At 37.1% G+C, this 23844-nt stretch overlaps 1 protein-coding gene across 1 annotated transcript in view; it reads right to left on the reverse strand.

Moving 5' to 3' along the window:
* The window catches only part of LOC149780458 (uncharacterized), a 41218-nt gene extending 18254 nt beyond the window's left edge, over nucleotides 1-22964 (reverse strand). The window contains exons 1-3 of the mRNA XM_089937396.1: nucleotides 22168-22964; nucleotides 8323-10692; nucleotides 4905-5074 (exon numbers count right to left, since the gene is read on the reverse strand). Of these exons, the coding sequence (XP_089793522.1) occupies nucleotides 4905-5074; nucleotides 8323-10669 (2517 nt within the window). The 5' untranslated portion in view covers nucleotides 10670-10692; nucleotides 22168-22964. The remainder of the gene's footprint in view (nucleotides 1-4904; nucleotides 5075-8322; nucleotides 10693-22167) is intronic.
* Between the last annotated feature and the right edge of the window lie 880 nt (nucleotides 22965-23844).

The following is a 23844-nucleotide window of genomic DNA, read 5'->3' on the forward strand; positions in this document are numbered from 1 at the left end:
CATTTGATATCTATCTACACATGACCTATTGGCCTTGCTCTGGCTAAAGTGACATTTGATATCTATCTCGACATGACCTATTGGCCTTGCTCTGGCTAAAGTGACATTTGATATCTATCTAGACATGACCTACTGGCCTTGCTCTGGCTAAAGTGACATTTAATATCTATCAAGACATGATCTATTGGCCTTGCTCTGGCTAAAGTGACATTTAATATCTATCAAGACATGACCTATTGGCCTTGCTCTGGCTAAAGTGACATTTAATATCTATCTGGAAATGACCTATTGGCCTTGCTCTGGCTAAAGTGACATTTGATATCTATCTAGACATGACCTATTGGCCTTGCTCTGGCTAAAGTGACATTTAATATCTATCAAGACATGACCTATTGGCCTTGCTCTGGCTAAAGTGACATTTGATATCTATCTACACATGACCTATTGGCCTTGCTCTGGCTAAAGTGACATTTGATATCTATCTACACATGACCTATTGGCCTTGCTCTGGCTAAAGTGACATTTGATATCTATCTAGACATGACCTATTGGCCTTGCTCTGGCTAAAGTGACATTTGATATCTATCTAGACATGACCTACTGGCCTTGCTCTGGCTAAAGTGACATTTGATATCTATCTAGACATGACCTATTGGCCTTGCTCTGGCTAAAGTGACATTTAATATCTATCAAGACATGACCTATTGGCCTTGCTCTGGCTAAAGTGACATTTAATATCTATCTGGAAATGACCTATTGGCCTTGATCTGGCTAAAGTGACATTTGATATCTATCTGGACATGACCTACTGGCCTTGCTCTGGCTAAAGTGACATTTGATATCTATCTAGACATGACCTATTGACCTTGCTCTGGCTAAAGTGACATTTAATATCTATCAAGACATGACCTATTGGCCTTGCTCTGGCTAAAGTGACATTTAATATCTATCAAGACATGACCTATTGGCCTTGCTCTGGCTAAAGTGACATTTAATATCTATCAAGACATGACCTATTGGCCTTGCTCTGGCTAAAGTGACATTTAATATCTATCAAGACATGACTTATTGGCCTTGCTCTGGCTAAAGTGACATTTGATATCTATCAAGTCATGACCTATTGGCCTTGCTCTGGCTAAAGTGACATTTGATATCTATCTAGACATGACCTATTGGCCTTGCTCTGGCTAAAGTGACATTTGATATCTATCTGGAGATGACATGTAGGCCTTGCTCTGGCTAAAGAGACATTTGATATCTGGAAATGACCTGTAGGCCTTGCTCTGGCTAAAGTGACATTTGATATCTATCAAGACATGACCTATTGGTCTTGCTCTGGCTAAAGTGACATTTGATATCTATCTAGACATGACCTACTGGCCTTGCTCTGGCTAAAGTGACATTTGATATCTATCTAGACATGACCTATTGGTCTTGCTCTGGCTAAAGTGAAATTTGATACCTATCTGAACATGACCTACTGGCCTTGTTCTGGCTAAAGTGACATTTGATATCTATCAAGACATGACCTACTGGCCTTGCTCTGGCTAAAGTGACATTTGATATCTATCTGGAAATGACCTATTGGTTTCACTCTGGCTAAAGTGACATTTGCTATCTATCTGGAAATGACCTTTAGGCCTTGCTCTGGCTAAAGTGACATTTGATATCTATCTGGACATGACCTACTGGCCTTGCACTGGTTAAAGTGACATTTGATATCTATCTAGACATGACCTATTGGCCTTGCTCTGGCTAAAGTGACATTTGATATCTATCTAGACATGACCTATTGGTCTTGCTCTGGCTAAAGTGACATTTGATATCTATCTGGACATGACCTACTGGCCTTGCTCTGGCTAAAGTGACATTTGATATCTATCTGGAAATGACCTATTGGCCTTGCTCTGGCTAAAGTGACATTTGATATCTATCTAGACATGACCTATTGGCCTTGCTCTGGCTAAAGTGACATTTGATATCTATCTGGAGATGACATGTAGGCCTTGCTCTGGCTAAAGAGACATTTGATATCTGGAAATGACCTGTAGGCCTTGCTCTGGCTAAAGTGACATTTGATATCTATCAAGACATGACCTATTGGTCTTGCTCTGGCTAAAGTGACATTTGATATCTATCTAGACATGACCTATTGGCCTTGCTCTGGCTAAAGTGACATTTGATATCTATCTAGACATGACCTATTGGTCTTGCTCTGGCTAAAGTGAAATTTGATACCTATCTGAACATGACCTACTGGCCTTGTTCTGGCTAAAGTGACATTTGATATCTATCAAGACATGACCTACTGGCCTTGCTCTGGCTAAAGTGACATTTGATATCTATCTGGAAATGACCTATTGGTTTCACTCTGGCTAAAGTGACATTTGCTATCTATCTGGAAATGACCTTTAGGCCTTGCTCTGGCTAAAGTGACATTTGATATCTATCTGGACATGACCTACTGGCCTTGCACTGGTTAAAGTGACATTTGATATCTATCTAGACATGACCTATTGGCCTTGCTCTGGCTAAAGTGACATTTGATATCTATCTAGACATGACCTATTGGTCTTGCTCTGGCTAAAGTGACATTTGATATCTATCTGGACATGACCTACTGGCCTTGCTCTGGCTAAAGTGACATTTGATATCTATCTGGAAATGACCTATTGGCCTTGCTCTGGCTAAAGTGACATTTGATATCTTTCAAGACATGACCTATTGGCCTTTGCTCTGGGTAAAGTGACATTTGATATCTATCTGGACATGACCTACTGGCCTTGCTCTGGCTAAAGTGACATTTGATATCTATCTAGATATGACCTATTGGCCTTGCTCTGGCTAAAGTGACAATTGATATCTATCTGGAAATGACCTATTGGTTTCGCTCTGGCTAAAGTGACATTTGATATCTATCTGGAAATGACCTTTAGGCCTTGCTCTGCCTAAAGTGACATTTGACATCTATCTAGACATGACCTATTGGCCTTGCTCTGGCTAAAGTGACATTTAATATCTATCAAGACATGACCTATTGGCCTTGCTCTGGCTAAAGTGACATTTGATATCTATCTACACATGACCTATTGGCCTTGCTCTGGCTAAAGTGACATTTGATATCTATCTAGACATGACCTATTGGCCTTGCTCTGGCTAAAGTGACATTTAATATCTATCAAGACATGATCTATTGGCCTTGCTCTGGCTAAAGTGACATTTAATATCTATCAAGACATGACCTATTGGCCTTGCTCTGGCTAAAGTGACATTTGCTATCTATCTGGAAATGACCTTTAGGCCTTGCTCTGCCTAAAGTGACATTTGATATCTATCTAGACATGACCTATTGGCCTTGCTCTGGCTAAAGTGACATCTGATATCTATCTAGACATGACCTATTGGTCTTACTCTGGCTAAAGTGACATTTGATATCTATCTGGACATGACCTACTGGCCTTGTTCTGGCTAAAGTGACATTTGATATCTATCTGGACATGACCTACTGGCCTTGCTCTGGCTAAAGTGACATTTGATATCTATCTAGACATGACCTATTGGTCTTACTCTGGCTAAAGTGACATCTGATATCTATCTAGACATGACCTATTGGCCTTGCTCTGGCTAAAGTGACATTTGATATCTTTCAAGACATGACCTATTGGCCTTTGCTCTGGGTAAAGTGACATTTTATATCTATCTGGACATGACCTACTGGCTTTGCTCTGGCTAAAGTGACATTTGATATCTATCTGGAAATGACCTGTAGGCCTTGCTCTGGCTAAATTGACATTTAATATCTATCAAGACATGACCTATTGGCCTTGCTCTGGCTAAAGTGACATTTCATAAGTATCTAGACATGACCTAATGGCCTTGCTCTGGCTAAAGTGACATTTAATATCTATCAAGACATGACTTATTGGCCTTGCTCTGGCTAAAGTGACATTTGATATCTATCTGGACATGACCTACTGGCCTTGCTCTGGCTAAAGTGACATTTGATATCTATCTAGACATGACCTATTGGGCTTGCTCTGGCTAAAAGGACATTTGATATCTATCTGGACATGACCTATTGGCCTTGCTCTGGCTAAAGTGACATTTGACATCTATCAAGACATGACCTATTGGCCTTGCTCTGGCTAAAGTGACATTTGATATCTATCTGGAATGACCTTTAGGCCTTGCTCTGGCTAAAGTGACATTTGATATCTATCTGGACATGACCTATTGGCCTTGCTCTGGCTAAAGTGACATTTGATATCTATCTAGACATGACCTATTGGTCTTGCTCTGGCTAAAGTGACATTTGATATCTATCTGGACATGACCTACTGGCCTTGCTCTGGCTAAAGTGACATTTGATATCTATCTGGACATGACCTATTGGCCTTGCTCTGGCTAAAGTGACATTTGATATCTTTCAAGACATGACCTATTGGCCTTTGCTCTGGGTAAAGTGACATTTGATATCTATCTGGACATGACCTACTGGCTTTGCTCTTGCTAAAGTGACATTTGATATCTATCTGGAAATGACCTATTGGCCTTGCTCTGGCTAAAGTGACATTTGCTATCTATCTGGAAATGACCTTTAGGCCTTGCTCTGGCTAAAGTGACATTTGATATCTATCTGGACATGACCTGTTACCCTTACTGGCTAAAAGCGATGTATATCTGTCTGCATGACATGTAGGCCTTACTGGCTAAGGTGTCTTGTATATCAATACGGACATGACTTGTAGGCCTTAGTGGCTAAAATGACTATTTATATCTATCTAGACATAACCTGTAGGCCTTACAGGCTGAAGTGACATTTGAGTATACACTGATGAAATACAACATTAATGAAATTTAAAAATTCTAGTACATGTATGCTGTACAAAGTATTATGAAGGATATTTCTTGTATTTCCCCTTCCTCTGTGCAAGACTGCCTGGAAAAACTTCTCTCATGGCCTTGTTACAGGCTGGACCCCACAAGATTGTTTGTGAATCTCCCAGACAACAGCTAATCTTTTGCAGCAATAGGTCTCTAGAGACATTCCCACGAGGACACACGTACAGCAGCTCTAAAATAGGATTTAAATTAAAAGAAATGTTACTTCACAGTAATACTGGTACATCCTTTTCAGCCTCAACCTTATGTTTGATTGCTTACAAAGTATGTTATGGGCTGGAACAAAATTATTAACACTGGCTTGCACAGAAACTTTGATTTGACTCTAGTTTGTATATGGGGGAGGGAGGAATAGCAGTATCTTTACATGTGTGTCTTGTATGTTTCTATAAATAAGACAAAACAACAATAAGGTATATGAAAATAATGAATCAACTGTAAGAAAAATTAAATGTAGCTTACAGCACAACTTTTAATATGAGTGTGTTGCTACAGAAAACAAGCTGTAACCTGATCTCACATGCTAGGCTATTAATAACGCCACCATATCAAATGTCCATATCCAACACAACAAAATATTGCATATAGTCTTAAGACCCAAAATATGCAGAGGTATCTCAACCTATCCAGTTTGTTAGGACTGATCAGTAGAACAAACAACACAGACCCTGACCTGCCAGCACAGTATGGGTATATGTTCTTTGCAGTTGGACACAACTTATAAGGAAGTATATATACAGCAAGTGGATCACCTCTTGTTGCCTGCTGTATGGCTGCACTGGATGACACAATACAGGTCACCAAGTGCTAGCCAAATACTGCCAAGCTACCATCAACTTGACTAAAAATGACACAAAATATAGTGTGTGTGTGTGTGTGTGCATATTCTTGGGATTTTTAACATAACTTTAACAATTTGAGTCATGATGTCTACAGTGTGGTAGTCAGTGGTGATGTCTAGCACTGGAGCATCATTTCCAACCTAGTCACATTATCCTGACACCAAACCGACCAGTCCTAACACTAACCTCTTAATGCTGAGTGCCAAGTGAGGCAGCTGTTAGTACAATTTTTAAAAGTCTTTGATATGACTAAAAGTATTGACTGTATATGGCTCATATTTCAAAGTTAGCTTTATCTTTATAAACAAAGCAATACATGGGTCAAATTTTACAATCTTGGTATGATTAGTAAAGATATTCCTATTGAAATGAGGGTGGCTGGGGCTTAAGGCAAATAGCAGAACAATTAGGTTTTAAAAGATTCCAAAAACAAAACTTACAACAGGAACTAAATTCTGTTGCATCTGTACATGCAAAACCAAACTACCCATCAGAACCACTTAAATTTTTTGTATGTGTCCTATACTGTATACACTGCACTGTACATTGTTAAAAATAATGATTTTTTTTAAGGCCTAACAGCGAATAAGGGTTCCCTCAAACAAGCAATGCCTAATGTAACCATAAAATATCACTACATTTATAGGTGAGTGTTAGATGATTCTCACTGCTTACAAAATTGTTTGGAAATGTGTTGATGACTGGATACAGAACACTTCTAACTCACACTCCTGCTGACTTGCTTGAGTAAAAAAAAATCTGAGTAAATACTTTTAATGCCCAGCAATAGGTTACAGTTATTATTCTAAACAGACTATATAATGACAACTATAAGTGAACTGCTCTAATAAAATAGTCAGCATCTTGATAGTTCCATTACACAATGTACTGTTTGTTTTCAATGAATCAGCACTCATTGCATACAGTGCAGTTTTGCACCGCAAAACAATGCAGCTAAATTATGCTTGGTAATGGATACTAACAATGTACTGAATTGTGCTGGTAATGGATACTAACAATGCAGCTGAATTATGCTGGTGACGGATATTAACAATGTACTGAATTATGCTGGTAATGGATATTAACAATGTACTGATTTATGCCGGTAATGGATACTAACAATGTACTAAATTATGCTGACAATGGATATTAACAATGTACTGAATTATGCTGGTAATGGATACTAACAATGTACTGAATTGTGCGGGTAATGGATACTAACAATGCAGCTGAATTATGCTGGTGATGGATACTAACAATGTACTGAATTATGCTGGTAATGGATAATAACAATGCAGCTGAATTATGCTGGTGATGGATACTAAGAATGTACTGAATTATGCTGGTAATGGATACTAACAATGCAGCTGAATTATGCTTGGTAATGGATACTAACAATGCAGCTGAATTATGCTTGGTAATGGATACTAACAATGCAGCTGAATTATGCTGGTGACAGATACTAACAATGCAGCTGAATTATGCTGGTGACAGATACTAACAATGCAGCTGAATTATGCTTGGTAATGGATACTAACAATGCAGCTGAATTATGCTTGGTAATGGATACTAACAATGCAGCTGAATTATACTTGGTAATGGATACTAACAATGCAGCTGAATTATTCTTGGTAATGGATACTAACAATGCAGCTGAATTATGCTGGTGACAGATACTAACAATGCAGCTGAATTATGCTGGTGACAGATACTAACAATGCAGCTGAATTATGCTTGGTAATGGATACTAACAATGCAGCTGAATTATGCTTGGTAATGGATACTAACAATGCAGCTGAATTATGCTTGGTAATGGATACTAACAATGCAGCTGAATTATGCTTGGTAATGGATACTAACAATGCAGCTGAATTATGCTGGTGACAGATACTAACAATGCAGCTGAATTATGCTGGTGACAGATACTAACAATGCAGCTGAATTATGCTTGGTAATGGATACTAACAATGCAGCTGAATTATGCTTGGTAATGGATACTAACAATGCAGCTGAATTATGCTTGGTAATGGATACTAACAATGCAGCTGAATTATTCTTGATAATGGATACTAACAATGTACTGAATTATGCTTGGTGGCAGATACTAAAAATAGAGCTAAATTATGATGGGTGACACTAACAATGAAGCTGAACTATGCCAGCAAGTAGAACAATATACATCATCGCATTAATCTAGTAGCAGTTGACGAGCAATACACAAAAAATGGTAACAGAAGGTCTTTCATATCAGATAACAGAAATATTCATGGCAACCAAAATACTATAAATTAATGCAAGTATACTAAACTAATCCATATATATATATATATATATATATATATATATATATATATATATATATATATATATATATATATATATATATATAATATTTTGTTGTGTGTGTTATCATTGCCAGATCTTAATAGTTTTATTATCATGAAGCCTGTGTGACAAAAAGTTTACTGTGCTGTAACAATTAATAACAAAAAGTTTTAAAACCCCAATTCTTAGACAATATTCCACATTTGTGAGCCTTGATCCTACTTCATAACCATCAATAGCTTATTATACCCACCTGGAAGAATCTGCTTCAATCTGTGGACCTTCCACAGCTCTCCTGTGGAATTAGGACAGGAGTTCCCATCCCCTGCTCCACCGGGAGCTGTGTCTGATGAACCATTATCATCTGCCCTTGATTTGCCCTGTCCATGCATCGTTTCAAAATGCTGTGTGTAGTCCTGGACATTGCTGTATTCGTAACGGCAGAAGAAACACTTGTAGAACTTTGACTGAGGCTGTGTTGGTGAGCTACAGCTGGCATCAATCGACGTATCATCATAATCAGTTTTCATACTTGAAAATATTAGTTCTGCAGACTCACTTTTTAGTGCGGAAGGTCTCAACTCGATTGTTTCACCTTCTGTTTTACTGTAGTGGCATTCCATTGGTTTTGGTTCACTAACTGATGTGTTCAATTTAATAATCTCAATATCCGATGCATTATTCTGTACCAAAGATGCATCTTTTGACCCTTGATTATTTTTGGACAACACTTCTATTATTTCTGATGAAAGATAGCTATCTCCCTTCAATATAAGGGTGTTTTCTCCCCACACATTTCGATGTTCTGGGGACATTTTGTCCTGTATAAACTGCAATAGCTTCTTTTTTGTTGGCTCGCTAAGAACCGAATCTGTACTAAAACTGGATCTTTTGGAGACACATTTATCATTCTCATCATCTGAAGAATCAGAATCAAACCATCTGAGAAAATTACGGGACAAATTCCTTACACTTGTTGGTGCATGCCGCTTTCGTCTATTTAATTTTAGTGGCAACAACTTTTTATCACAAGTACCCACATCACAAGTTTGTGACAATACTTTTTTTACACAATTGCTATTCACTTCTTTCTCTGTTGCTGGTCTTTTTTCAAGATTAGGACATTCAATGTTACATTTGGAAGGCAGTATTGTATCTGATTTGGTTCCTCTGTGACCAATATACAATCCTGGTTTTTCTACCAGGAGTGATCGGCAACTTGCTTCAACACGAGGACTCCATGACACAGGCTCTGAAAAATTATGCTGCTCACTCTCATCCCTGATCAATGCAATTGTTTTACCTGCATTTAAATCCTTGGCAGGGGACTGCCGTTCCTCATTAGGACCCGACTCATCTTTCCTGGGTTTTGTGTCTTCTGCCATCTTAACCTTGTTTTTATGCCCTTCTGTATCACAGTGAATTTGAAAATTGGATTTTATTGGACACTTCCAGTTACAAACTTGACAAAAATACACAATATTACCGCCTTCTCTAATCAGTTTTGTAAATTTTCCAAACTCAGGTGTAAATGCTGTAGGCATTGGAATACCAGTGGCACTACTTTTCAGCATATAATTTGTCAAATGCTGCAGTTTGCTGATGCCATCACCATGGAGATTTTCAACATCAACCCTTGCTTGAATCTTCTCCACCTTAGGAATTAGCTGTCTTTCCCTTATACAGTTTAAAGAGTAATCAATGGGGTTGTCAGGGGAGGATAACCCTGTATTTTCTTCTAACTTTCTCACAAATCCATGATGAGATATTGTAAAATGTGGCTGAATTTCTTCAAAAGATTGAAACTTTACGTCTGAATTTATATTTATTTCACTGTGCTTACTAAAATGCCTCTTAAAAGTAGCACTGCTACTATCAAACCCACTTTCACTTACAAAGTTTCCCTTATAAATAGAATCATCAACTTCCAGCTGTTCCTGTTCTAACTTAGAATGTTTTGATTCTGTTGTGTGAGGTTCAAAACATTTGTCTGTATATTCATTAGTTCCTTTCTGAAAATTCTTTTCAGTTTTTTCAAAGGAGAGCTGGTCTTCATCTTCTGCCATGTCACATGACCCAACATCAATTTTATCATTTCCTGCATGGTCACATGACATGTGTGCATTTAAATCTTCTCCAGTTTGAAAACTAAGTGCACATTGTGTACAGTGTCTGGAAGTTAAATTATGGTGTTCAAGATGAATATTCTTCACGTGTGATAAAAAATTATCTTTAGATGTTAATATTGACGGTAAGCTAGTACATAAGGTACATTTGTAGAGAATTTCTGCAAATCTCATCAAATTTTCTGTAGAGCTGCAAAAGGTCTTCTTAACTACATCTCTGGCCAGCACCCTTTCAACAGAAGCACAAACCATTTGTATATTTTCCTTGTTTTCAGTAGGATCTGAACAGGAACTATACAATTCAGCCTTAGGCCCAACTAAACGTTTGACTTCTGAATAACAAGTATCCATTATGGAGGGACTGCAACTTTCTTCAACCGTTTCTATGCAGTGATCACTGCCTTGGTCATTCAGCCTTCCCTGCATGTTCCCAAGTTCATTTGATGACTGTCGTTGATACTCTCTCAACTCCATGTTAAGCTCCAGTTTATTTTACCCTGAAAAATGAAAATAAGCAGATTCAAGATTTGAATTATATAAGCTGAGCTGAGTATCAGAAGAAATTTATTATTGCACTATACTGTGATACAAGACAAAATACTGCGATACAAGGCAATATTCCTCCACCATTAATACTGGCCACCATGTATAGCCCATCGAGTGCTGAAAAATGGCATTAAATCCTATAACAACAACATGTACCAGCTAAAGAAGACAGGTAATGCCTTGTCACTTGCATGTTATTTGTAATGACCCTGTCTGGCGTCTACTGCTAGTCTAAATCCAAAACATTGTATCAAAAAAGTTAACGCGAAATCTGCCAAATCAGTTGGTATGAGGCAGTCCACAAAACATCTGCTTTAGTTCAGAAGCAAATTAATCAACCAAAACATAAAGCGCATACTATGCGAGTGTACATGATATGTTTACAAATCAAAAGTGCTGGCATCTGCATCCACTGTTTACAATAGAAAGTAGTTCCTTTATGCCCATGAATGCAATATGAATTGCACATGAGTTCAACATTGCATGATTCTAACAATGTAAAGTTAATGGAGAAAAAAGTCAGCTTATAATAAAATGTGATACTAAACAATGTATTGTGATCCATATTGCAATATACTGCATTACCAGACAGTATTTTATACACAATGTAATATATTATGATACAAGACTGGCAGCCAATGTGGCAGCCATACTGTATATCAGATCTGCACCAATCATTTTGGTCAAACTAGACTTACTATCTCGATATCACAGCTGATAGGAAGTCTTCTAGTGAAAATCCCATGTCAATTTGACTTTGCATTCATTAAGAATAATGATAACAAGATTTTGCAGATAACCACTGAGGTGCCCATATTAGATATTGTGGTGGCCATATTGGATATCACATCAACATCATTTTCATTTAGGATCAAGTAGACATATTTAGAAGTTTCCTGATGAAAACCCCAGGTCAATTTGACTTTCAAAACAGGAGTAGTGACATGTGAGTGAGGTTTTAATTTTTAATGCAGCTTTAACAATTTTTCAGTCATATCACTATGTCAGCAGTGTGGCTATTTATTGTAATGTCTAGCACTGGTGCATCATGCCACAGACATATGGCATTATGTCCCACCCAATCACATTATCCTAGCACCAGGCTGACTGGTCCTAACACTAACCTCTTAATGCAGAGCACCAAGTAAAGCAGTTGCTAGTACCATTTAAGTCTCTGATATGATTCAGCCTGCGCTCGAAAGCTGTGACCAAACACATCCAACGCAGATGCTCTAACTGCTTAGGAGGAGTAGTTATAACAAGATCTGCCCCATTGACATTTCAGACTATCTGGATATCATAAGAAGGCTTTTAATGAAAATCCCATGCTGATTGATGATCCATTCCTAATAAGTAACAATACCATGCTTTCTGAGATGTCATACTGAATGTCAGTAAAGCATCTTTTTCATTTAGGACCAATACAGTCTTCACAGGAAGTGTGTGATTTAGATTAAACAATTTTTCAGTAATATTGCTACTATGTCTGCAGTATGGCTGTTTATAGTGATGTCTAGCACTGGACAGCATGCCGCGGACATGTAGCATCATGTCCCACCCAGTCACATTATCCTGACACCAGGCCGACCAGTCATAACACCAACCGATTCGGCCCCAGTGGAGGCGTGATGAAGCGGTACCCTAATTCCAAGCTCTGCAGCATCAAGGTCATTTAAGATACACCAACGTGGGTGGTATTACAAAAACGCAGACAGATATAGCTCTAAAATGATACCAAATAATCTGGAAGTTCTAGTTGCACTACAAAATAGACAGGGAAAAACCTCATTTTTTGGACCCGGTTATTTTTCACCAAAGATTTGCTCATGGTCAGAATGCGATTTTGTGTCCAGATTTTTGGACCTTTTGGCCTCAGATCTAAGGCAGACTAGTCTGAACTGCACACAGACAGGTGATCCTTTGCAAAAACTAGGATAAGGTGGGCATTTGAAATAAAGAGTGGTCTCCATAAAAAAATGATGAGTCCATTAAGCAAAAACAACAAAAAAAATCAAATTTTTAACCTTCTGCTCATGCGCAAGCAAAATAACCAATGGAAAATGATGTTTCTAATACAACTGGCATTAGTCTCATGGAAAACCTGTTGAAAGCCGATGTACTACAATGTATTCAGGAATAGCCATCCAATGTCTTTCCTATGCACATTCAGGCGAAAACGACAAAAACCTCTGCGACCGAATGAGTTAATGCTGATTACCTGGCATGGCAGCTGCTAGTACCATATCTGTAAGTCTTGGTATGACTCGGCCAGGGTTCGAACCACAACATCTCACATCCAAGATAGGATGCTCTAACCACTTAGGCCACTTGAGCAGTCATGGGAATGTGAGGATGCAAATTTCTGTTTATCTATGAAGAGCACATTACTTTTACTTAATTACATTTATGGGGACAGGTGCTTATTAAATTGCTATACTGCAATGATTTCTAATGTCTGTGTCGGTAAAGATGTGATTCTTAATTAAGCCTTCGTTTACTTAGCCGTTAGACGACTAGAAATGGGACTTTTAACTTCAATCTCATATTGGAACTGTCAGAATTTGAAATTCTCCAGAACAGCTATTCAGGAAAGTAGAGGTCAGGCTGACCCCAATCTTGATGCCTAGTTATAAAAGGCAGTAAATGTATTTAACCCTGATAGGTTACGCAAAATAAGTTTTTTTTTTCTCACAAAATTCCTTGGGTTTTAAATATTCCCCACATCAAAAGTTCTAATCAGTCTGTATTTCTCCTGCAAAAGTGAAACTATAAGAGGCTCTGAGAGTAAATTTGGAAGAATTCTCTCGTAAAACATTTATCAAAGGGGCCGGATGTCTGGTAATTCAACAGACACAAAGGTGGGCTTCTACAGCAATGAATGTGTGTGTGTGTGTGTGTAAATTTTCATGGGAATCCTCCAAATAGTTGAATAGAAGTAGTTATAACAAACTCTCCCTACTGGACAGATGATGGACAAGAGAAGTAGTTATAACAAACTCGTCCTACTGGACAGATGATGGACAAATGAAGTAGTTATAATAAACTCTCCCTACTGGACAGATGATGGACAACAGACCAGCCCATAAACTGTTCTGGTCTATGACTAATAGTAGAGTGTTCAATAATTTTACAAGTACAAAGGATTTCTAAAAACGTAAGTGGGTTTTTTAAAATATTTTTTGTCCTCAAAAACATTGATTTACTGAATCAGGTGCTGGTAGCAAAGTTGCTGGGATAAATTCCCAGACCCCGGCACCTTAGTGACACCTTTGTAATAGAGTTCAAAGCTGCAACATACCACTGTTATAAATAATGCACTTAAATAATAGAAAAGCGTTTCAGAAATTCTAAGTGAAAGTAATGTGTTAGGTTTTACATGAAAATAATCCTCTCCATGCAAACAGACCAAAAAAATCACAAAAAAATAACAAGGTTTTCTGCAGCTGGGAAGAAAGAGAATGCAATCATAGTATCTCAACTAGGAATTTATAATAAAGAGGAGGATAAAATAGGCAATTATACTTAAGGAATAAGGAACTTATTTATAACACAGATCATATTTTGTGATAAAAAAACTTTATATCTACATAAAATTTGGCATTTGATATTTAAAAAAGTAGAAACAGGCAACAGCACATTCACGAGTTTATCTGACAATGAACAACACAAAAATGAGTGGAATCTAACAGCAACAGTTGCGATTTCAGATGTTTTAATCATCTGAGGGTATGGGTATTGCTGGGAAGGTGGCAAGATTGGGGAAAGAGATTTAAAAAGTGGTGCTAGGGACAAAAGCGTGGGCACTGAAAGCAGATCTGAGAATGTCCCTCTGTTTCTACTAAGCTTGGAAATGCACATTTCTTTGTGTAAATTTTTATGGCTGCTTCATGAAAGAAACTCATGTCACACAGCATATTTTATCATAGTGTTAGAAAATTATGCTTAGATTTGACAAGTTATGACAAATTTTCTCTTGAATATACATGAAGGCAAACTTTCTTGACATACATGTATTCACTGTTGCTAATACATAAGACATCATTATCGACACATCTTGACATACATGTATTCACTGTTGCTAATACATAAGACGTCATTACAGACACATCTTTATACCTGAGGTAATTTACAAGGTAGTTGAAAATAAAGTCTATGCCAATAATCACAGCTAATGAAAATAATTGGGAATAGGATTTTCAGGAATAAAACATTTTTTAATTTAGAACTTCAGATGATATTAATATATCTTCCTATTCCAGTACGGGTCATTTAAATAATTTGAGCCATTAATTTCAAAACCATAATACAACCTCACCTTTAACAAACAAAATAATTACCATATTTATCCAATAACAACTTCATGTATGATGATAAGCCTCATGCCACCCAAACAAAACCCCATTTTTTAGCACATTTCATAAAGTATCTTCCAAATGATATCTTATTTTACAATAAAGTCTTGTCATAGGAGAAATGGTGTAAATTTTAAGGATCTACATCTTTTCCATATTTTAAAACTTTAACCTTCCAAAACCCAATATAAAACAGACATAAGGAAAATACATAACAAAGCCTAAGGAAAAATTACATAATATGATTTTCTCATCTGCAATGATATCACTACAGTCTCAGTAGCATACCCACATATAACATCCCTAACTCAGACTGTGTCATCAAGTACTCAAACTCCTCTATTAAACTTGTATATAAAAGCTAATAACAATCCATTCTATGACACACTCAACTATTTACCTTAAAAGCTGAAAGCAATTACCAATATGAACTTGAACTTTTGACCTTTCATCCCCAAAAAGGCTGATCCAAGCACACTGGTAAATCTGATATAGAGTCTAATTCCTATCCATCAGCATTATTTCTATTTTGACAAACTTCAACTATTACTAACCAATGTGACCCTTGATCTTTGACATTTTAACCCAAAGCCTATAAAATATTTTATACTGGAATTGTGGTGGCTTGAAGATAAAGGCATTGACCAGAGGGACAGTGTTCATCTCAGAAAAGGATGTTGTTGTTGCTGTTATGGGGTTTAACGCCATTTCTCAGCACACGATAGGCTATGCTTGGTGCCCAGTATTAATGGTGGAGGAAGAATCAGGGAAAACTCCTGGAAGAACCACTGACCCGCAAGAAACTACTGGCAAGCTTTCTCACATACCCACATTGGCCGAATCCTAGACTCGAACCCACGCAGACAGAGGTGAGATGGCAGTGATCCGTAATGGAGAGCGCTTTAGACCACTCAGGGTCCCTTCAGAAAAGGAAATAGTGTAGGTTTTAAAGTGGGGTCATTTATATAAATAAAAGTGTTACATATATACTTACCCATTTCTAGGGTTTTTTCAAAGAAATTCCAACAAACATAATAACTGCAGGCACTTGTGTTGTTGTGTTGTATGCTTATTTATTTTTGCAATAAATATTCCATTTTCCAGCATATATATATATAATTGTGCACTAATATCAATGTGACCTCATTTCAGGACACAGTCAAGTGCCAAGGAAACTGTAGCAAAAGGCACTTAGTCTGCATCAGTCACAACCAATTCAAATTCAAAGTACATAATGTTGGAAAAGAGAATATTTAATGTATAAATGAATATATGCATGAATCAAACGCTTGTCATCATTATCTGGCTGATCTTACATAATTGGATTTGAATTCCTCAATCTGAAACAATCAATACCCTTTAAAATTTATTTTGGACATCGGAGTCAACATTTTTTCCTCCCTATACACTAATTTGGAAATAAATGCTGCAATGTTTTCTTTGAAGAATTGCCTTCTCTTCTTTACATATTTTACTAATGAGCCAACATGTGCTCTTGATTTTGCCCAAACTAATAGAAACCTGTGAGACATTTCTGTCAGCCAATGAAATGAATGATCTTATGATTTTTGGCAATAAGTGCACTCTATTCAGTAATCCTATGATGTGCTCAATTCAGTCTACAATAACTATCTTTTAGTTTTATTTCCCTGGACCTATTTTATATGCATGTCATGGGTCACATGGAATGAACTTTCTTAAATCAAAGACAACAAATAGGGGTCACTGGCATAAGGACACCAACCTAGAATGAACCCTTTATGGGGTTTCATTCCCATCATTAGACCATACCAGATTAGCTATTATGGTGTGTCCTTGGGCAAGGCACATTATTCAACTTGCCTCAGCACAATGTAACTCTCAAAAAGAATTATGGTGTCATAAAACCACCAAAACAAACAATAATCTTTTTTTCTACGGTGTGGCCCTAGTGGTCTAAAGTGCTCACCTTTACCAGTTACTGCCATCTCACCTGTTTGTGCAGGTTCAAGTCTTTGGGTAAGTGAGAAAGCTTGCAAGTAGTTTCCCATGGGTCAGTGGTTCTTACTGGGGTTTTTCATGGGGTCTTCCTCCACCAGTTTTACTGGCTGCCATGAATAGCTTATCTTGTACTGAGAATTGGAATTGTTCAAAAAAAAAATAGCAATAACAACAATATCCCATGGTAAACATCTTAGCAATGTTTGATGACAATTCATTCAAGCAAACATAGATAATGCATGTTAAAAAAGCTTTAAGCATCAAACTCCCACTTACAATTTTGTAATTGTGTCACTGCAACCTTGACGTTGACCTTTTGGACCTGTAGTCTCAATGAATGTTCAATTTCTCTTTAGCGACTGAGAGCAACGTCTCATAACATTAATAAATATACACTGGAGATAACGAAGTGGTATTTTAAATATGTCAACAAAAATTCTGAACAACAATTGTTACACAAGATGACGGACGTGTCTGAAGCAGTGATGCAACATAAACTCTGGACATGAGAAAATAAACTGCTGCCACATGGACAATGTGATTGTCATTTCTCAGTTATAATATTCATCACAGGTGATACAAAACATGTATTTTAAATCAAATTTATGATCTTATCAGACTGGGTGCAAACATATCAATCAATAACTGGATCAAGAACCGATCAAGTTATATGAATGTACCGTGATAACTGATGAGGAAATGGCACAAGTTCACATCTGACACAATTTTCTGACATTTCACCTTACGTAATATGAACAAATGTAAGCCTCCCTGGTCCCACATATTCAAAATGCAGTAGGTACAAGTAAATGTCAGATGGCAAACATTAAAACCCATGTTGGTGAAATTACATAACTTTTCCAGATCCTACACGTGGTATTGTAAAATTCATTTTACACTTGCATGATATACTTTTCATATTTAAACAATTTGCACATGAAAATACCATACATTTATTAATCTGTGTGTACCATATATACTCACTTATAAGTCTGCTCAGACCCAGATCTACCACTCATAATGCACTGGCAGATCTGGGTCTGTGTAATTTATTAGCACTAATCAGTAGAACAGAACCCATAGACCAGGATCTGCAGGCACATTCATTATGCTATGACATATCATGATCTCTGTTGTTTGCAGCTTGACCCTACTGAATTTATATGGTACTTTTTTTCTGGCACTGAAAGTAATCTATTATATGGACTTGCTTGTAAGTCAAGTCCAACTGCAAACAAGATAGAACTTGATCTGCCATCACATAATGGGCTGATATCAGGATCTAAGCCGTTTGTTTTACTGCCATCATAAAATGGGCTGGATATCAGGATCAAAGCTGTTTGTTTTACTGCCATCATAAAATGGGCTGGATATCAGGATCTAAGCTGTTTGTGTTACTGCCATCATATAATGGGCTGGATATCAGGATCAAAGCTGTTTGTGCTACTGCCATCACAAAATGGGCTGGATATCAGGATCAAAGCGGTTTGTTTTACTGATTACTCCTAACAACTGCATAAGCCATGCATACACTGGGTACACATTAGAATCAAGCCAATATGGGAACTAGAAAAAAACAGAATACAACTTATACTAACAATCTGGGTTATGTTACTTACAGTTAAACTTGCCTTGTGGCACCCACAGGTGCTCATATCATGAATACAATTAAACTTGCTTTGTGACAACCACAGGCAGCCATATTATTTCCTGTACATCATGAAGAATACACACTCCTATTACAGAAACACAAGGAAGAATATTTCCATATGACCTATGGCTTAAGCAAGCATATATCTGACACTGCAAATGAAAGCTATATTGATGTTTAACTGGAATATTCATCTTTTCATGTACACTGCAGAATCTGCTTGTCTGTCCACCACTAAATACTGCCAGTCTATTTTCCTATATTTAAACTGACCCACAGGCATGACTGTGTCAGTTGGCAATGATAATTAAATACTAAACTGACCTGTCCTTCAAAAATTATGCAAACTGGTCAGGGCAATTTTATAAGTGCTTTGTTCATTTAAATGTATATATGCTAAATGTATTAGCAAAATTAGATTTTTCCTTTTGATGGAAAATGTACTAATATTTCGAAATTGAATTTCTAAAGAAGTCCAAGAATGTAGGAACAGGCAATTTCTTCAATGACTGCAATTTGGAATACTCAAGGCTGAGTTAGTCTGCAACTTTGAGTACTCATATCGAATATTTGGTATCAAGTAATGTTAATCTGACATTCCTTTGACCTTTCACACCCAGTGTAGGTATCTTGATATTTCCCATGAAATGTTAGATATCTGACCTTCCCCCAGTCCACCCCATGTCAGACGTATGACCTTTCCCACCTGATGTTAGACATCTGACTTCTGAACCAATGTTCAATAACTGATTTTTCCCACCCAATATTAGATATCTAATAGTTATGTGGTGCTGTGAGATCAGAATACATCTAGTGAGGAGCTGAATTCACCAAAACCATACAGAAGTGAATTGGGTAGCTGCTTACTACTGGGCTTATCAAAGTTAAGCATCCTAAGACTACATCCTACCTGTATGAAATATATAGAAACATGGCTTATTTTATCTGACATGACAATCAGACATATATGATCTCTTTAATATGCAGACACTCAAGCTATTTATAAAAGGTCTAAAAACTAGACCTTGTACTGGACCATTTCTCACACTGCCTGCTCACATGATCCAAATTTTCAGGGCATACATTTTTCTTGACACGAGAGATAGAACGATCATGTGATACAAGCATACTATAAAGGAAAAAGATTTGATAGTTTGACTGTGTTCAAGTACAATGGTCATGGGATCTGGTGATCATACGACTGACCCACAGAATAGCATATGTTGAGTGCTGGATAGTCCACTCAAATGGACTCAGATGGGATTGACGTAGAAGCAAGGCAATATGGTAGGCAAGGCTCAAGGAATGATCACTTAACTTTGCAAAACTTTGAATGACAACTTTTCAATAGAGAATGCACTATTATCAACACCCCAAAATAACTTTCCAAATATCCATACTGGTGTGTAAAACGTTGGAGGTAACTATAAACACCTTAACTTATAACATCTCTAACTTAAAACTGATTGAACATGCAAGGTGAACTGATGGTGATATACCAGGCCTAAAGATGGTGATATACCAGGCCAAAAGATGATGATATACCAGGCCTAAAGATGGTGATATACCAGGCCAAAAGATGGTGATATACCAGGCCTAAAGATGGTGATATACCAGGCCTAAAGATGGTGATATATCAGGCCTAAAGATGGTGATATACCAGGCTTAAAGATGGTGATATACCAGGCTTAAAGATGGTGATATATCAGGCCTAAAGATGGTGATATACCAGGCCTAAAGATGGTGATATACCAGGCCTAAAGATGATGATATACCAGGCCTAAAGATGGTGATATACCAGGCCTAAAGATGGTGATATATCAGGCCTAAAGATGGTGATATACCAGGCCTAAAGATGGTGATATATCAGGCTTAAAGATGGTGATATATCAGGCTTAAAGATGGTGATATATCAGGCCTAAAGATGGTGATATACCAGGCCTAAAACAGTAGTATGTTCTTAAGCAGGTTTCAGGAGCCATTTCCCTAACATGTGGAAATCTAGGTTTGATACATGTGTACTGAGAAGAGGTTATTGTCATGCAGACTTGAACTAAAACGAATGTCCTCTTATTTTAATCTTATAAGATATATGCAACTCATGAAAATCACTATTATACAACTAAACAAAGCAAAATACAAAGTTCCATTCCTAAGACAAGATAAATACATGCATGGTGGTTTCAGCTGTACCTTTATATTTTCTCACAATCAAAAGCTGGGCTAAAACAATTCTCAACTGGCTATAGCAGTGATGCACCTTAGTTCAGCTATCAGAGGGACATTTAGTGTATATCTGTTCACCTATAATGATCAAGGTATGTGGAAAACTGTCAGTTTGGGGTGGAAGAAATTGCTGAAGGTGCAACACTTTTACAAGTCATGTTAACGAGGACTTGTCTTGTATAAATTTTTGACATCCTACACGGCATATAATACACTATTACAGAACAAGTGAATCTGGACTTGTACTTGTCTAGCACTAATATTAGACATCTTAATAAGTAAAATGAATTGATCATCCTGAGCAATCACTCGCAAATACCTGCAAAAAAGTGGAATTATCAAGCTTTGAAAAAATGTTAACCATAAAGAGCAGGTGTGGATATGGCAATAAAACTTTCAGACAGATTTATAAATTATTTATTCTTTCCAATGAACACCAATAGTCATTGATCAGAATATTTCTCCTTTGTTTCCACATGGCATCAATATCTTAGTGACTGTCAGGGCCAGAAATAAATCCATCTTAAATTTCATATCTAAATTTTTTTATAAGATCATTAGCTGTATAACCGGATGAACTCAAATTTATCATAAAATGAAGGTCTTTAAATTATTTCACAGACCAATACTTAAATAAAAGAAAATTGTAATATTTAGCAATTTGCTTGTAAAACTGCAATGTCATTGTGATTTTTTTTTATTTGCAAAATGACAAGCCCATACAATATTCCCATCATTTTAGAAAAGTCCCTATGTAATGATTTTAATGAATTTTCAACAGCAATGCCACAATATTCAATCTAGTATACATGTATGTATGTACATATGTATGTATGAATGTATGATTGCATGTGTGTATTTATGTGTGTGTGTGTATGTATGTATGAATGGAGGTATGTATGTACATCTGTATGCATGCATAGTCCTGACAGACAGACAGACAGACAGATATATAGATAGACAGATAGATAATCTTAATGTAAATGTTCATATGTATAGATATGGGAAGATCAACAGGTAATAGCTGCATACATATGAATATAGATAGATCGACAGATGAACAGACTGATAAGATGTTCTCTGATCATGTTGATGCATGTAAGTATGTGTATGTAGGCATTTCTCTTTTGGCAGAAAAAATACATCTACCTAGGTCACCCTGGAAGTATCACAGCACAATCAGATCATGCCCATTATCACTTAACAATTACCCTTACCTGTAACTCCTTGAATGTTGACTATCAGAACTGTACAAAACTTAAACACCACTATTCTGCTGCAAAACTCAAGGGGGAAAAAAACATGACTTACAAACAGTCTAGTTTTACAAACTTCACACCTAAGATTTCGCCTCAAGTTTTTTGTTCAGTAAATGAATATTCCAGTTCAGGGAGCTCATGTGAAGAACCGGCTTCTGTAACAAATATATATCCAGTCTTAAGTTACACCGACGAAGTTCCACCGAACATTTCATGTTTAACCAAAACACCTTGTTACCCAATTAGCAAAACATTTGAACATAAATTGCATGGACGCCTCTCCTTCTTTTCTACTTTAAATACAACCCTCCCGACTGCCAGCAGACGATATACTATTAGGGAGCGATTTTGTCCCAGTCTGTCTAAATGTCAGCATGGTATGTTTAGATCAGTGAATAAACTTTATCAGATACTGCCAGACTTAACAGAAAATCGAAGTTTCAGTCCTGTAAAGCAGTCCATTGGCGCCTGGCTTGTTAGATAAATAGCTAAGTTATGCGTCTAGGCGGCAACCCCATACAATCAATGACTGTAGGCCGGCTGTTAAAGCCCTACTGGCGCCATCAGGTCACAATTAGCCCTATACAATCATGTCAGTCTGTCGCGACGTAAAGTCTGGAGGCAACACAAGGGCGAACGCCGGAAATTTGTGTTTGTCCTGATAAAGCGTTAGAAAGAGCTCGTCGTGTCGAAGTGAGGAGAGGAAGGATTAAGTTACAACCGAGATTAAATTAAGGGTCTTCTTTTGACGGAGGATACTGTTCAGTAGATAAAAGTTTACAGTTGAATTACCCACTCCACACCATCCGCAGCTTCCTTGCATGGGAAGAGAGTGTAAACAAGCCTCGCTTTCACCTGTCTCTCGGGACCATCTATTAATGTAGCATGCACTAGCTGGGCCTCTCTACGATCATATTTTCAATCAGGATTTTTTTTTTTTTTTCCACTCCAAGATTGTTCTGCGCTTACAATCGTCTGTGTCAGTTCGCCTATTTACAACACCAACAGTCCCCATAATTAACTTCCTTACAGTACTTTGTTGTTGTTGTATGCATTGTGAAAATTTAATAGTCAGCGTACCGTAGTAAACCCAAGAAAGTATGTCAGTCTTGGCTCTTGATTTTATTCCAGTTTTAAACATATAATTACGTATATGGATTTGTGTATTTACTTTTATTTAATAAGAATGAAATAAGACTTGAAACTACTGAATTGGTTGGTGTTGTACACACCAATACAGAATTTGGGGTGATTTATTGGACTGCCCTCCAGTAGTTTTAACATTTACAAAATAACTATATGTATATAATTACCACGTTCACACCTAAACACTTCACATATGTATATAAATGTATACACAAGACAGTTTCATCTGTGTCGTCAAAATTTCACTGATTCTATGACGATATACAGAGATAAACATCTGACACTTCATCTACAAATTTACATGGAAATGTCTGCAGGAAGTGGCCCCCATTGAATATTTAGCTGTTATATTTCATCCAAGCAATCATTATGTCACGAAAGGATTGTGCAAATTTTAAGCCTTTTTAATTTCCGAGGATCATTATTCCATTGAGAGGCACACAAAAAAAAACAACTAATGAAAGATTCTTTTAAAGTACAGCTATCGTA

The sequence above is a fragment of the Sinohyriopsis cumingii genome, chromosome 16 (assembly GCF_028554795.1).
Source record: "Sinohyriopsis cumingii isolate HCF-2022 chromosome 16, ASM2855479v2, whole genome shotgun sequence".
In the NCBI taxonomy this organism is placed as follows: domain Eukaryota; kingdom Metazoa; phylum Mollusca; class Bivalvia; order Unionida; family Unionidae; genus Sinohyriopsis; species Sinohyriopsis cumingii.